The sequence below is a fragment of the Poecilia formosa genome, unplaced genomic scaffold (genome assembly GCF_000485575.1).
Source record: "Poecilia formosa unplaced genomic scaffold, Poecilia_formosa-5.1.2 Scaffold325, whole genome shotgun sequence".
NCBI lineage: Eukaryota > Metazoa > Chordata > Actinopteri > Cyprinodontiformes > Poeciliidae > Poecilia > Poecilia formosa.
In genome coordinates, this window is record NW_006800264.1 from 426,410 (window position 1) to 443,478 (window position 17,069).

Here is a 17,069-nt window from a genome sequence, read left to right on the forward strand (position 1 = left end):
ACATCCCCACCGCTCGATCCCTGGACCTTCATCCAAAAGGATCCTGTCAATCTTCATCAAACAGGCCTCACGTCCGACCTGCTGTTCTGAGGTAAAGATGGTGAAAGCAGAAGAAGACCTGTTGACAGGAGGCGAGTTGGTCGTCTCTACGCAGTACAGCGTGACCTGCTTTTATAACCAAACGACAGATCTGGTGTCTGGACTGAGCTCTGGCTTTACGGAGTGGTAACCTGGGAATCAAGAGCGCACACACCCTTGGCTCCAAGCATTTAGCTCTTTGTCTAAAACTGAACACAGAGTGAAAGTTTATAGGAGTAAAAGTAGCAAATGAAACGAGGGAATTACTTGTTTTGATTAATGTCTTCTGTGAGAAAAGTTCTTTTCCGGTGTTGTGTGGGAATACTGGGCTGTTATGAGCAAACTGGCTGAAATTCCACCATCTGGAGCTTCCATCAAAAACATGTCAATAAGGGCCGGTCGGTCTTGTGTGAAATATTCACTGCTTGGACAGATAGCTCTGAACTCAGTCTACTGCAAGGAGCCAGAACTTTATGTCTTTTAGCTTTTACTGATCTTTTTATCCTGTGTTTAAGAACCAGTTGAACCAAAAGAAAGCAAGAGCAGAAGAACCACCGCAGAGTTCTCGGTCCAGCTGCTTGAGATGAAGTATAACAATCTGTTAATGTGGTAAAGGTACAGGATTCTTTTTAAAGGGTTTTCTATCAGAACTCCGTCATGATGAATGCTTGTCTTTGATATTAAACACGTTGCTGTACCTGTGGGGCTTTAATTATGAGACCTTCATAAGACACTTTACAAGCAACCCCCTTAATGAAAAGTCTAAATGAAGTTTTAGGGCTTGCTATATGTGCTCCAGCAGAGTAACGAGGGAATCTGAAATTGCAATAAAATGCTTGTCGTGTGTAAAACCTTATTGAAATGCCTTTCAGTCTGTGGAGAGCTTCATCTAGTCCAAATAAAAATGAAAACCAACCAATTAGTTACATTAAATAATAGTTAAAAAAAATCTACATGCTTTGAACTTTTTTTTAATTATTATTTTGTAACCACAAACTGTAGAGTATTCTGTTAGGATTTTATGCTACGAATCAACTCAGAACTGAGGTTGCATGTTTTGTGGTTTTCACACTTCTTTTGCGTTTCAAATCTGAAAAGTGTGGTGTGTATTTTTATTCAGCAGGTGCTCCAGGGCATATTCTGAAAACAAAAAAGACAGACAGATAAATAATACAATTAAAATAATTGTATTATTTTACTAAATTATTAAAATATTTATAATTCATTATTATTTGCAATTAAATATAAATGTATAATTAATATTAATTATAAATTATTACTTTCACAAAATCCATTTTATTTACACCCTTGTCCCTTAGTGGGGTCGGGAGGGTTGCTGGTGCCTCTCCAGCTAACATTCCGGGCGAGAGGCAGGATACACCCTGGACAGGTCGCCAGTCTGTCACAGGGCAACACAGAGACACAACCATGCACACACACACTCACACCTAGGGACAATTTAGAGTAACCAATTAACCTGACAATCATGTTTTTGGACTGTGGGAGGAAACTGGAGTACCCAGAGAAAACCCACGCATGCACAGGGAGAACATGCAAACTCCATGAAGAAAGACCAGGGCCGGGAATCAAACCCAGAACCTTCTTGCTGCAAGGCAACAGCTCTACCAACTGCGCAGCCCCACAAAAAAATAATTTTATATATATATATATATTTTATTAATTAATTAGTTTATTTTCTCAATTGAATAGTTGAATGTATCTACCCAACTCTGTATAGACGTCATCTGTTTAGGTCAAGGCATGTGGAGACTGCAGCTCATGTTTTTATTTTTACAATCATTACTTAACTATTGTGAATAAAAGTTAAATACATTGGTGACAGGCTGACATTGCGTCCAGAGTGGATTACATTCTGTCAAGCATGCATTTTAAATCTATAAACCTTTGTTGAATTTGCTTCCAAGCTTTTATTTATTTTTTTCTTTTCTTTTTTTAACTAAAGGTTGCTCTCCTTTTTTTCAGTGTACTTGTGGATGTTGGGGGCAGTGCTTCAGTCAGATCTTGGCCTCCCTCGCAGAGCAGGGGGACACATTCAGCGGAAGGAGTCAGTCGGTCAGAACAGAGGCGAGCGGCTCGCGTTTCGTGGAAATGTTGTCCGGTCCAAACGATGGATGCCACCGACTCCCCTGACCCGTACAGCCGCCCGGCGCGCAGGACGCAGTGGATCGTGAGCACCCTGGCTTACCATTACGGACTGGACCGGGGAGTGGAGAACGAAATCATCGTCCTGGCCACCGGACTGGATCAGTATCTGCAGGAGATATTCCACCACCTGGACCATCGAGGACTCGGTAAAATCCCCGAGGAGGACTTCAACGTCCTGTGTGAGGTTCTGGGGCTGAGCGAGGACTCGGAATCGGAAGAGTCCGCCGGAGTGTTGGACAACCTGCCCAGCGCGCTCACCTTCAGGCACTTTCACGCCAAGCTGTGCGGCTACTTCACCACGAAGGCGGGATGCCAGTACGAGAACGACCGGCTGCTGGTCGGGACCGACAGCGAACACATAGAAACTCAGATCCGTCTGCGGAGCCCCCTAAAGCGGCGGGAGACGCTGCTTTCGGTCGGGGCGAGCGGTGGCGGCTCCTCTCCCTCACCCTCCCCGGCGCAGCGGCGCGCCTTCGGCTGCAGGCTCGGCTCCCCGGGCTCCTGCACCAGGGAGTGCTACGAGGAGATCGTGGCTCTGGAGGAGGCGGAGGACAGGATAGGGAAGCTGGAGGATGAGAATGCGAGTCTCAGGGAGCTGGTTGAGGACATGAGAGCCGCGCTGCAGAGCAGCGATGCTCGTTGTTTGGCTCTGCAGGTGAGAAAGGTTTGAACATAACTTTATTTATTTAACACCATCGGAAACAACCAATTAGAGACAGGAGGAGGGTCTTAGCGCTGGCAATCATCCTCGTGTACTCTGCTCAGATTTTCTTCCTTCCTCTTAACAACAGAGCCATGAATGCTCAGTTAGCATAGCCACTGATGACACCGGATATACAGTTTACCAGAAAGGTCAGCACACTGAGCAGTGCATACACAAGGTTGACTGGACCTCCATCCCGGATCGGATTGGTCGTTTTTAACGGAGCTGCATCATCAGGCGGATGCATGTTAAAGTTAACAGGAAATTTTTTGATACTTTAAGAGCAAAAAAACAAAAAAAAACAGACAATAATGTAACAAAAATGAACAAAATCAGTTAAAAGAACGTTTTCATAAACCCTGGAATGACATATATATATAAAAAAAACACACACACACCTCTGGAAAACTGCAGGTGTGTGTGTGGGTGTGTCTGGTGAATTTTTGGTTTAAACATGTTTGTTCTTCATTCAATGGGTAGAGAATCCAGACAATGACTCAAGTAAGAGCAGCGATGCTTCACTATAAAACTACACACAAAGTAGCACAAAAGTACAGCGTAGTAAAAATACTCCTAGAGGCATATTTAAAAAAAAAAAAGTAAATGTAATGTAATTGTAATTCCAATCCAGGTCTGGTGTTGACCTCCTTATGCCGCACCGTCCCTCATTACACGTCACCTGCTCTTGCTTAAATCTATCAAGCATTCAAGTTAAACCCAGTTTGGAGTTAGACAGCATGCCTTTAATGACAACGTGGTCAAAATACTCACTCAGCTAATAGTTGTGCACACAGTGTAGTTTTATGGAGAGCAGAATCTCACACATGAAGACTGCTGGTGAGTATTTAAAAGATCTGACTGGTGAGGAGCTGGCATGTTCCCAACAGACACTGGAGGTCCTGAATGGTGACGTAACATCAGGTGTTATATGAATATTCTGTGGCGGCAAATTTTTGCAGCCAGTTAGTAAAAGACACTGAAACTGAATAGCCGTGTTTGTGTATTTTATTACGCCGTCACAGGTTCCACAGAGGCCTCCGACCTGGACGGGTTGCTACAATAGAAAACATCAGACGGCTGTTGAATTGCAGGCAGTTCCTGCTCACACTACCCCAGTCACCACTGCAGCTTCTGATGTGCAAACAGCTGCAACCGGGATGGGAGACGACGTCTGACGTGTCTCTCATATTAGGCAGATAAATTAGCAAATGATATGTAAAAAAAAAAAAAAAAAAAAGGCTCAAATATTCAGTCAGTGCTCAGGACTAAATGCATTTGATCTAGAACTTTTTACGACTCAGAACTGTAAAAAGTCTCGTCCACCACGTGTGTCCTCTGATGTCATCACTGGTCTGCTGGGACATCAGTCCGTCCCACATGCTGGCCAGTTGCCTGTTATAATCCCCTGTTGTCATGCAGACTCTCACCTGTGGGATTCCTAATGACACGTCTCCAGATGTTCCTGTGAACCCAGCTGACCTGTAACAACACCAGGGTCATCAGAGCTCCTGGTTTTCACAAATATGTCCACTTTTCATGACATACTGTTAAGTTTGTTAAAGTTATAACTGCTTTCATTTTTTTGTAACAAATGTAAGAAAAATTTATTATCCATTGATAGACAGTTTAAAATGCACAAGTATAGCTTTATGTCAAACCACACGTTTTTTTTAAAGTGCTTTTCTGAGGCTGTTGCTTTTTATCTTTAAGATTACATTGAAAATACAATGCTTTTTTTTCAGAATATAATTTTAGTTTTTTTTTCTGTAATTTTTTTTTGCTTTGTGACTTCCAAACTGAGCTGCCACTGTTACAGGTTGCGTTCTAATACAGAAGAGCCATTATTTCTTAAAGTTGATGTGCTGGTTGACTTATGAAAGCATATTTTAAGTTAATCTAAATATGTATTTTTTAGAGGAGATTAAAAGTAAACAGCATATGATTGAGATATTTTGGAAATGAAAAAAAAAAAAAAAGCTCACCATCACTCCACTTGTTGGCACCATTCAAGCTCTTTAAAGCTCATGATGTTCCAGTTGCTTGCATTTACATTCCCAGTACTGTTTTAATCTGAACTATTCCTTTAATGAACTTTGTCAACCAATCAAACAACAAAATGTTTTGTCAGTTTGTGGGATTATCTTCATCTCGTCTCTTCACATCGCAGGTCGGCCTCTGGAAAAGCCACTCCAAGCATAAACCAAGAGAAGGACGCTTTGTTTCCCCGCGGACGCTGGCTTCCCACAACAACGTGGCCAACAGCTCCAACAGCAACCTCAAGAGCCTGCAGAACCTCATCCACGAGATAGAGTACCTGCACAGCTCCAGAGAGTGGCAGGTGGAGGAGACGGTGTCGCTCAATCAGAGACTGGAGCAGGAACTGTGGAGCTGTAAGGAGGCCGTCGCTGCGTTGGAAGACAGCAACAGGCTTCTGAAGACGGAGCAGGCGAGCATGAGGAGGAAGGTGGAGGAGGCCCGGCAGGCGCTGCTGAGCGGACTGGAGAAGGTGAAGGACCTGGAAGCGAAGGCCAGTCGTGTTCCGGCGCTGCAGAGGCACGTTGTCCAGATGGAGTCTGAGCTGCATTACTACAGGTGCAGACGCTTCGCTTCACGTAACATTAAGCTGTTTATCAGAGCAACTCCACATGTGTTTTAGACGACCTCAGAAGCACAGTCAGTGGAATACATATGTGTGTATATGGCAGCAGTTCTGGTCAGAGTAATGTAGTGATTGAATCTGTGTATGCACAACTGTGTTCAGGGTTAGTTTTTCTGCATGAAGTGCCAGGTTTGTGGCACACAAAATCTTACCAAATATTTTTGGTCTATTTTCTAGTGCAAATCTCTTAGTGCACTTAAAGAAAATACAAAACTAACTTACAGTTAACTGTTCAGCAAGTAACAGGAGCTTGTGTTAAGTAAATAATTTCTTAATATTGATGAAAAAGTGCTGGTGTCATTGGTAGATAATTTCACTTATAAGAGGGGAAAATTGTTTTGTTATAAGTGAAATAATCTCCCTATGCATTTTTGTCAATATTAAGTTTTTTTTGTGCGTAGCACATTTCAGCAGAAACGTGTTTTGCACAATAAAACAAAATTACAAATTTATAAAGAAAACACCATACAGACAACAATTCAACAAACGTTACATTTTGTCGAGTGCCATTGCCAAAACTCGTTAAACATCAAATATGTTGGTCAGTGTTTCATTTGTTATGGTTGAAAGGCAACTCTAAAACAGCTGGGTGTTTAGTCTGGACTCAAAGGAACTCAGCGTTTCGGCTGTTTTGCGGTTTTCTGGACGTTTGTTCCAGATTTGTGGTGCATAGAAGCTGAATGCTGCTTCTCCCAGGTTTGGTTCTGGTTCTGAGGATGCAGAGCAGAACCAGAACCAGAAGACTCGAGTGGTGTGGAAAGCTGACACAACAACAACAAATCTTTAATATATGAAACTGGATGAAAATTGTACATTATGATTCAGGAAAAACAAAACTGCCAAAATATTCCAAGAAAATAGCTAGTGAAAAGTCCGGCTAGGTGTGTGGGCTGTGGAGCCGTTCTGGCTCTGGCAGCTCTAACAGACCGAACAGATGTTCCATCTGCTATACCGTGTATGAGCTGTTTAGCGTCACCTCCCGTGTATCGAGCCCATTTGTAAGTTGGGGCTTGAAAAACGCTCATTTGTCAGCCTTGTTGAAATAAAGGGGCCGGTTTTTGGCAGGTAGTTGCACGAGAAGAACCTTAGTGACGAAAAATCCCGCGCTGATGAGTTGTAGATCCTCCTAAAGCAGAACAAAATGACTCTGTTTACCTTGGGCTTAATGCCTGAGATGCTCGTGCCTTGCTGTTCGGAGGGCTGCCGTGGGTAACTTTTTCCATTTTCAGCCCCGATCTGTTGAACTTTGCTGAGTGAGCTTCGTGTGCAGCCGGTCGGCCGGCCGGTCTGGCTCAAACTCTTGTTTTGGAACTGTTCGCTTTGGTGGGAGTCAAGGTGTAATTGAACTTTTGAAGTACAAAGCCTTTCGGTCGAATGTTTATCTCTCATTCGGTTGCTCCTGCTTTAACCTTATAATCAGTGTCCGCAACTGTGGCTTTTTGGCTCGCAGATGTCTCTAAATACTTGTAATGTTCACTTTATGCTGCTAAGACATAGTCTGGCATGAGCAGACATGTGATTAAAGCTCATGCTTCAGCCTGCTTTTTGGGTTATTTCTAATAACAAATTTGAGAAGTCTAGGTGTTGTCCTGTGACCCACATTCTGCTAATCTACGCACACAAGGTTCCAAAGTCTTCTCAATGCTCTTCCATAGACGCTGTGATGGCAAATAATTCAACACCACAAAAGCAACAGAGAGGCCTATTGAGTGAGAACCTGAACAGCTGACGGTCCTCATCAATCTCTGCTCACTTCTTTCATTCTGCCTCCGAATGAACAATAGCGCAGAGTCTGCCCTATAGAAAGATCTTAGCAACCGATTCCCCGTGACTGTTTGAACCGAAGGCCTGACACTTCCTTGGTCTCAGCTCACCCAAATATTACTTTAGATGGTACAACGTCAAGTGGTGTAATTAGGAATTTGAAGTAGATTGCTGATCCTGTTATTTTTCCAATTATTTATTATACGGATGGTTCGTCTCTGACTATCAGCATTCTTCTGATTCACATTTCACAAGCAAAGTTTAGGTTAATCAGATGATGAACACTGATGTTCATCAATACAAAATTTGAACTAAATTCAAAATGCAGAGATCCATTTATTTATTTTTCTTCCCTAAGCATTTATAACAGGTGTTTCATCTCTACTTAGGCTTTTGCAGCCATTTTGCAACTAGTCTTGGACATCATATCAAGTCAGATACGATCTTTTTACATCAGTAAAGACATTTAATACTTCTCCCAAACCCCTACTCCCATGTAAATAAAACATGGATTTTTCTTTTGTGTTTTACCAACCAAACCACACTACTTCGGGAACAAGGTTACTCAGACAGATGACATCAAAATCGAAATGACAAAACACTCAACAACTGTAAAGCTCAATGCTAGAAAGTTAATGACATGAGCTTGTATTGGGTGAACAGGAACTCAACACCTTGCAGTCATTGTGTGGGTAAATTCTGTAGAATAAGCCTCCTTGTTTATGGAAAAAAAAATACTGGTTGAGTTCTTGACCTGTAGTGAATCCAGCTGCCAAAGGTAGCTTTGAAGAAGACTTCAAGAGGATGAGTCTTAAAAAAAAAAGTCTTAAAAACCCACTTAGTTGAAGCCTAATAATTGCCCTCAGCAATTATTAATCATATTTAAATAACTCCTCAAGGATTTTGAGCTATTGGCATCAGTTAAGGGACGGGGGGATTAAAAGTTATCAAAATCCTGGACGTGGCCCCGTGGTAACCATGGTGTTCTCGCCACAGCAAGCAAATCCTTATAACTTTCACACAGATGCATCAAATTTATCATGAGTCATCCATGCTGGATGCCCAACGATACTGATGTGGTCATATATTCACATCATCAAAGCCCCGCCCCATCAGAACAGGAAGTCACTTTTTTTTTCTTTCTTGGTAACACTCCACTCTCTAGACCCTTTTGACCTAATCAACATAATCTTGTGTCATATATCACAGATAACAGGTTGGTCTCACTTGCTTTAAAGCAGAAGGCGTTTCTGCTGGTGGCGAAGTCAGACGACACGCCGCTGCCGTGCGTTTGCTTCCGAATCAGAATCAGTGTTTGCTTTCCCAGCTGGACTCCCTGGTTCCCAGAAGTTCCACCAAAGCATTTCAGAGGATAATCCAGGTGTAAGTGTTTCTAAAGGGCAAAACAAAGAGTTTTCATGTGACATTTAAAATGCCATTGTATCATCAGGAATGCTTGGAACGGCAGCCTTGCTCTGACTGACGTCAGTTAAAGAGCATTCAGTCGCTGGTTAACCTGCGTGTGACAACCTTCAGCAGGGTTAGCTCTTGAATGTGAGTGTAACCAGAGCAACCAGGAAGCCTTGTGTTTGTTTCACTACAGCTGCCGGCCTCCTCCCCCACAGTGACTTAAACACAACTCTCCGACTGATTGCCTGGAAGTCCGTTACGCTTACTACTGAACAAAGAGAGCCCAAAAGAAATGTCTTACAGTATCGCCTGACTTGTGATAGTGGGGCGTAAGCGCGAGCGCCCGGTGATTTTCGAGGCAGGCTGCTAAAAATCTGCTCTCTTTTTTCCCCCACCTTTTAGCTTTCCTCCTCCGAGATATCATCATCTGGAAACACTTACACAGTGATTTATGAAGGCCCCTTATTGGATTTCCCCCCCAACAAAAAGGGCAGCCAGCAAAAGAAAGTTTGAAAATTTTGAAGCATTACAGAAGCACTGATCCACCCAAACTGCATCATCAGGCTTTTATATATGTATACATATATCAGGGGAAAAGATATTAAACTGGTTATGACACCAATAAATTAGTTAAATATGCACGGGAACAGCTGAATATGTTTACATCTACCTGCATGTATGAAGCCGTGTTTTCTGAAGTTTTTTTTTCCCCCCAACGCTGCACACTAACAGCTCTGTTCTACCACTGACCCACTTTGCTGTAAAAATGTCTCAAAGACCCAGAGTCTGGCTTCAATTACCCCACCCAGATCTGGCGTACGGCATCACACGGCCTCTATAAAATTATCGTGGCAGCGCAGTAACGCGCACTTCTTTTTGTTGTATGTTCTCTTTCATGTTTGCAAATCGGTTCCAACCGAACTGTCGACGGTGTGTTCATGTAAAGTGCGGTTTCAGTGCAGTGTACTCCGAGAACGTAGAGACGGCCTCTCGTCGCATATCCTCAGGATTCAAACCATGCAGACCTACCCATAGATTCACATTTTTCCACTATTCATTTATGCAATCAGTTGACATCAATAGTCATTAAAAATGTGTTAAACGTAACCATGCACTGTTAGCAGAACATCAATCTTCACAGATTGATGGTTAATTCCTGTTAATTATGATGATTTCCTGCTTACAGCTAATCAAAATACAACATTTATGATTGGAATAATCCATCAAACCAATAACAAAAATACAGAAATATAGGCTTAATAAAAGAAAAGTATGCTTAACACCTGCTTAAAGCTTAAGCTCAAAAGCTACTCTTGATCCGACAAACAAGCTCCATCAGAATGCATCAATCCCATGATTTCTACAATTATGTTATTTAGCACTCGTCATCGTCATCGTCATTGTCATCGCAACAAATACTGCAAATGAAAATCTCAGGTCGTGATGGCTCTGTGTAGAAGATTGAACGACTCCATGGCTGTTCTGACCCTGATGTCTTTCAGGTCTGAGATGTCCAGACTTCAGCCAGCGAGCAGCGCCGGGGCAGAGCAGCGGCCGTGCTGCCAGGACCTCCAACATGACCGCCGCTCACCAACAGGCCGCGCTGTGACCACCCCTGACAAGAGTGAGGGATCTTTGCTTTATTGGTCCCATTATGATAACACCTGGATGATAAATTGTCCCTGATGTTATCGCGATAAACAATAATATTGTTGTTTTGAGACCATTTTCAAGTAATATAATGCGGGAAGACGTTCTCAGAGAGCAATAAACTTTGAACTCAAATGAACATTTAACAACTGCGACTGGAAGACATTTTAAATTTCCAAAATAAATTAAAAAAAATCTACAGAATTATTTGTGACGCCTCTGTAAACAAATTGTCCTAATAGAGTCCAAAGCACCAGACTGAAGACTTTCATCATCCAGTTTTTGACAGAGAGAGGAAAGATAAATCATGCAAATGGAAATTATTGAGCTTGTTTTAATTTATCATACGATTAATTGATCTATTGCTCATTCTGACAGGCCTACCCAGTAGCTACACATTTTACTTTTATCTGAATACGTACAGCGTCTCAAAAAGTTTTCAAACCCTTTGAATGTCCCATTACACCTCCAGACCATCAGTGTCTTTTTTGGGGATTTTTTATTTTATTATTTATTTTTTTTTGATAGAACAGAACAAAGTAGCCCAAAATCATGACGTGACAGGGAAAAATTTAGGTCAGGGCTTTGACTAGGCCGTGATTTAAACAATTTGATTGTAGCCTTGAATGAATACAGCATGTAGGTTGATTGTCTGTGACCTTCACCCCTGTCTAAGGTCTTCTGCAGGTTTTCTTCTGGGATTCTCCTGGATTTAACTCCATCCATCTGACCGTCTTCCCTGTTACTAGGTAGATTTTAACCCCACTGATAAATCCACCTCCTCAAAAAGCAGGTGGATCGGCTAAAACCAACAGACTGACAGAAGTCAGGGAGAATTAGAGGCGTTTTAAAGAAGATGCTGCAAATAAAGACTTTATATAAATTTGGCGTTATTGAAAATCAAAGCCTTTGGTCTGATGAAATGTTTCTTAGTATTCTCACAAAACCATATAAAGAAAAATCTAAAAAGAAATCTTAAAAGATTTTTGCCATTGCAAAAACGTCGAATGACTGCCGAGCTCGTAGTCCTTCAGTTCAGAATAAAATACGTGCAGCTTTTAGGTGTTGTCAGGTAGCGGTGCTGCAGCAGTAACGTTGTCCATGTGCTGCAGTGCCGGTCGAGGAGCAGCTGTTCCGCTCGGTGGAGGGCCAGGCTGCCTCGGATGAAGAAGAGGACAAACGGGCCGGAGACCAACAGAGGCAGGTGGAGGAGGTGAAGAGGATCCTAACCAGGCTGTCCTGCTGTGGCGGAAGGTAAACTGACCTGGGGGGTGGGCACCCATATGGACATGTCTACTGGGAGGTCACTAGAAGGAAACTCACAATTGCATAGAAAATGTTTTTGGGGTGGAAGGTTCCTTTGAAATGTGCTACTGTGTTACCTGGGTGTCGTATTACAAAAGTAGAAGTGAAGTGAAAAGGCTGGACACAGAGGGAGTCGGTCCAGGCATTGTTTTGGATCAGACCGACTCCGTTAATCTGCCTGAGAGTACATCTCAATGACGACTCCCAAACAGTCAAACCTTTTGGTCCTCCTGGAACTGCAGCCGACCCGCAACTCTCGACAAAAATTACGTCCAGTTTGCAGTTCTGCTCGCCCAGCATCTGAGTCTGAGTCTTCTCAAAGACCCGAACAGCTGCCCGCTTTTTACAAATTTCACAGTGTGCCCAAATCCAAAAAGCAGAAATCCCGTTATCACAGATCTAACTATCTGCACATCTTCAACATCCTCGACTGACAATATGGACGGACACACAGGACCTTCCACTTCCCCTCGCACTGTAAAAAACAAAACAAAAAAACCCAAAAACGTCTGTAATTTATGGTAAAATATTGGCAGCTGTGGTTTCATACGGTAAAATCCATATAAATACGGTGGCCTGTTGCACAAAAACTAGTGATGTTTGTCTTTGTTAAAGCAGAAGGGGAATGAATACTTTACGACTGTGGGGCTGCTACAAGACACTGACAGAATGACCTTCTGTTCGTCTGTGTTCTTCACCAGATGTGGTGACGAGGCACTGGAGAAGCTGATGTTTCGCTTTGGAAGCTCAAGGAGTGAAGAGTGTCACAGTGCTGTGATGGAGCTGCTGGAGAGAGTCACCAGGCTGCACAAAGAGCTGAAGCTGAAGGAAAGCCGAACAGAGATGAACATGGACCAGGTACACACCGCCAGCCATGACCTCTGACCCAACCAGGACGGTTAGGTCAGATTTAGCTCCTCTGCCTTGCCCTGGTGCCAATTAGAAACAGCCAATCAGAGACAAGAGAAGGGTCTTAGCGCTCGCTGTCAATCAGCCTCTGTGTGGCGCTGCTGGTCAACAGCTGTCCTCTTCAGCCCTGCAGTGAGAGGTTTGACTGTTAGCCCCGCCCACCAGGTCATGTCTGCATGGTTGCAGTTAACAACAGTCACCCCACCGTTGCCAGCTCAGCAACTTTCTTGCTGTATTTAGTGACATTTCAGACAAAAAGAATTGGTATCGGCAAAAATCAAAATCGGCAGGTCAGGGTTTTTAAAGATCAGTAACTGGAGATCGGCCAGAACTCTGCCATCAGTGCACCCCTACTTCCAAATCTGGTTTATGTCCTTTTTTTTTTTTTTTTTGCCTAAAGTGACTTTTGCAAAATCACCCTGTTGCCACGTTGTTAGTGATCAACCCAGAGGTTGCGGTGTTCATCCAGGGGGTGAAAGTAGAGTCACATAGAATGAAAGCAGCTGTGTTGCACATGATAGATGTTTGTTTCACCCCTGAGGCCAAGGGCTGCAGAGCTCTTCTGGTAACACACACACAGCTGCGGAAGCATCAACACACAGAGCGCAGTGACTTTATCAGGATGTGATTGTCGCTTTCCCCTTTAACACACTTTGCCTGCATGGTGGGTTGGAACCTGGAGACCTGAGTCAGTTCTGATTGGTTAGGAGCTTTCTGATCTGTTTCCACACTTAAACAAACCCACACATTATGTATTCAGTGTTTGATTGTTGTAGAGTTTTTTTGTTTTGTTTTGTTTTGTTTCTGCAATCGTTGACAAAGATATTTTTTTTATTTTTTGTTCAAATCGTAACATAAACACAAAACCTCCTCCAAAGACCCAATGGACAAATGGATCTTTACTCAATTATTTTTAGGTGACACTTTTCCAACATGAAGAGTACTCTGTTTTGACATATATTTTTCTAACTTGTTCACATAAAATACTGTTTTTAAAATGAAGTAAGGATCCTTGTGTTGCGGTGCATTAGTTACAAGCTTTGATCTCCTCCCAGATGAAGGACTGTCTGGTGCAGGAACTGCAGCAGAGGGCCGAGGACACGGAGCTGCTTACCGTGGAGCTGCAGTCGCTGGAAAGAGAGAAGGTCCGTCTGTCGCTGGTGGAGGAGAAGCTGGTGGACATCCTGCAGCTTCTGCAGCAGCTCAGAGACTTGGTTAGTTTCAGTGTAGCTGTTCTGTGATTCTGCTGGTCAATTCTGATTAAGTCCTCAAGCAAACATTGCTGTTACTCTGTGTTTTTCATAAACATATTCACACATATAAGAACCATCAGTAAGTTACTTAAAAAAAATGAAACAAAACAGAACATAAAAACTTGATTCACTCTGACAATATAATTCTAATTGTACTTTTAGTCAGGTAAAACACTGAAATGATAGAGCTGTTACTGGTGTAAATAAATAAAAAAATTGTTATTTATAAACCAAACTTGCACTGATAGCCCTTTTAAAGATGGAGTACTTTTTAATCAAGAAATATACATTTTTAGATAAGTCTCAAAAATGTATATTATATGAAAAGTGCACATATACGACTCCAACCTAATCAATTCTCTTGGTACATTCTTGGCATGGCCAGCAGAGAACCCAAAGATTGTACTCAAGTAAGAGTAGAACTACTTCAACCTATTTTTACTCTAGTAAAAGTAAAAACTATCAAGTAAGATTAAAAAAGTATTTGGTAGAAAGTGTGCTCAAGTACTGAGTAACAGATCATAAATAATTTATTTAAAAATTACATCATCAGACGGACCAGAATATTAAGTTAAATGTAAATTTAGATATTTTTGAGGACCAAAATGACAATAATTAATATTAATAAAAATTAACAAGAACAACAACAAAAAAAAACTTATGAAACAAAAAACTGCAGGTATGTGTAAAAAATTGCAGTCAAAATAAAAGAGAACTTTAAACACAAAAAAGTGCTGTTCATAGATGTTTTTAAAGTGTTTTATAAATAACATTGACATTAAACTTGGGGTGTGAATACTTTTAGACTTAACCCAGGATAATGGAATCCACTGAAACTTTTATCCAAAGGGAAGGTCTCAAGCTGACAGCAGCCATTCTGTCTGCCTCACTAATGAAAACTGAGAGCACAAAATAGGATTATTGATCAATAATCAAAAACAGCTTGAAAAAATATCTACAAGATGAGACTAATTGTAAATAATTACATGTTTAATGACATAAATGTCAAAATTGCTGTGTGTTTTTTCCCCTCTTTACTTGTAATTGCTTTTTTTCTGTCCTTCTCCCATGTTTCTGATTAGGCGTACATCTTGTAATCCCAACAGTGTGAGAATGAGAACATTTATAGCACTTGTTGCACATGTGTGAAAGTGTGTGTGTGGTCATGTTTCTCTTTTAAAGTGCATTTTAATGACCCAACATCCAGCTGAAACTAGTCGCCGTCTTGTTTCAGAACGTCTCCCGAAGGACCCTGGGGAAAATGTTGCTCAGTACTTTGGAGTCTGGCAGCAACCCACAACACGGTTAGTGGAACACGCACGGCCAAAAACACGCTACGAGTTCTGCGAAACGAGACAGCGGCGTTTACTGTTAGAACAGAACAGAACAGAACAGGGAATCGCGTTAAGTTTCTGTTGGTTTGCTTGTAAACGTGCTCCGACTCAGCTCGCGTCTGCTCCCGTCTTCTTCACAGGCAAGGCGCACATCCTGGAGGTGCTCAGCGCTCTTTACCACGAACTGGCTGCGTGCGAGATCCTTTCATCTCATGGACGTCTGCAGACAGCGCAGAGTCAGCAGTCACTCCACAACCTCATCTCCTGCTGAACAAGACCGCCACCCTCTGGGCCCACCACCCAAGGAGACCTTAACGTAGTTGGTCTCCAGTATATATATAACCTTGTTAATGACCCTTTAGCTTTAAAAGCTAAATTTGTCCGATTTATTGGATAAATTGATGATTAAATGTTGATGTTTCTACACACTTATTCATTGTTTGCTCATTTTTTTTCTTATGGAAAAGATTTTAAAGTTGACTTAAGTTCATAGAGGTCCTTAAAGATGTCCTCTCTCTTCTAGTCCATGCCCAGCAAATTTTTGAAATTTTGTTTGATCAACAAAACATGGGGGTTCATTTATATTTACAGAACCTTGTGAGCTTTTCATTTCAAAATATTCCTAAATGGAAGTTTTTCCTTCTTTTTTTGTTGGCTTCATTTCAGCTACCTCTGATGAAAAACGTTCCCCTCAGATGCTGTTACCTCTGCTGATTCATAACCAAACTACCCACAACAGCTCACGGCTCGTCGCGCTTTTATTTTGAAATCCGACACGCAAAATGAAGCAATGATGTGTCCAATGTAACGCCAGCCGTCGTCGTCAGCCATGTAGTCAGACCCTGCTGTTTTGCTTCTTCACTTTTGTTATGCTTCTCAACTTCTCTCCCAATTTTGTTTTCCCCATTTTTGTTTCCTTGCATTGGATTTTTTTTTCCTTTGGCTTGGTTTGGGGTTTTATTCAGTGTAGCCTCATGTCTCGCTCCTATTAGAGGCCTTAGAGTTTTAGGTTCTCTATTTGGAGTCTTGATGTATGTGTCTGAGGTTGGACTTACTTTGATTTAATACAGTTTTGTTATCAGTAAATCTTTAATTTTGTAAATTGTATTTTTTTTCTTGCTTTTGTGTTTGTGTCCTCTTTCCAGTGCAGGTTTGGGTCTTAAATGTCTTAAAGAAAACTAGAAATATGAAATTGACACTATGCAGCACAAGCACCCCCTACTGGCTTGGCCATGACATTAGTGCCACAAATGAATGTGTCAAACCCCCAAAATCCTAACAAATTATTCAAACCCTCAAGTCTCTCAAGCACCTCTTGCAGAGCATTAAACAGAATCCCAGGACCAATGCCAACCGTTTTCAACGGAGACACAGTTACCTGTAATGAATGGAGGACGTCTTTCACCTCACTTGTGGACTGTAAAGGTATATCTGCTGACAAGCTTCACCTAATGAAAAGGTATGCCGCAGGTCCAGCGAAAAAAAAATGTCTTGAACATTTTGTAGCAGTGATGAAGAATGGCGAAGACTTGACCAGCATTATGGTCAAGCCTCTACTGTCCAAAGAGGTTTTAGAGGCAAATTGTGTAAAAGGTCTAATAGGCTTGAGAGGATGCTGAGGGTTTACAATCATTTTTAGATTTCTTGAACTCTTGTCTTCACGTGTTAAAGGAGAATCAAAAGTTGGAATCGCCAGGCCACAGTTATACTTATGGAATCAAGGATTTCTCCTCTTTCAGAAACTTTGCACAGTTTGTGGCAGGTGAGGCAGAGATAATATCCATCCATCATCCATCCATCTATTTCTTTACACCCTTTTCCCTAGTGGGGTCAGCAGG

General features: G+C 42.0%; 2 protein-coding genes across 2 annotated transcripts in view; both read left to right on the forward strand.

Moving 5' to 3' along the window:
• Nucleotides 1-691, forward strand: part of LOC103152752 (cilia- and flagella-associated protein 57-like) — a 15,991-nt gene extending 15,300 nt beyond the window's left edge. Inside the window, exon 18 of the mRNA XM_007573349.2 lies at nucleotides 594-691. Coding sequence (XP_007573411.2) covers nucleotides 594-691 — 98 coding nt within the window. The remainder of the gene's footprint in view (nucleotides 1-593) is intronic.
• Nucleotides 692-1,797: 1,106 nt separating this feature from the next.
• LOC103152746 (EF-hand and coiled-coil domain-containing protein 1-like) lies at nucleotides 1,798-15,638 on the forward strand. The gene is made up of 8 exons (XM_007573343.2): nucleotides 1,798-2,899; nucleotides 5,115-5,539; nucleotides 10,283-10,404; nucleotides 11,543-11,684; nucleotides 12,437-12,593; nucleotides 13,700-13,858; nucleotides 15,132-15,201; nucleotides 15,372-15,638. Exons 1-8 carry the CDS (start codon nucleotides 2,207-2,209, stop codon nucleotides 15,500-15,502), a joined length of 1,899 nt encoding a protein of 632 aa, XP_007573405.1. The 5' UTR covers nucleotides 1,798-2,206; the 3' UTR covers nucleotides 15,503-15,638.
• Nucleotides 15,639-17,069: the final 1,431 nt, after the last annotated feature.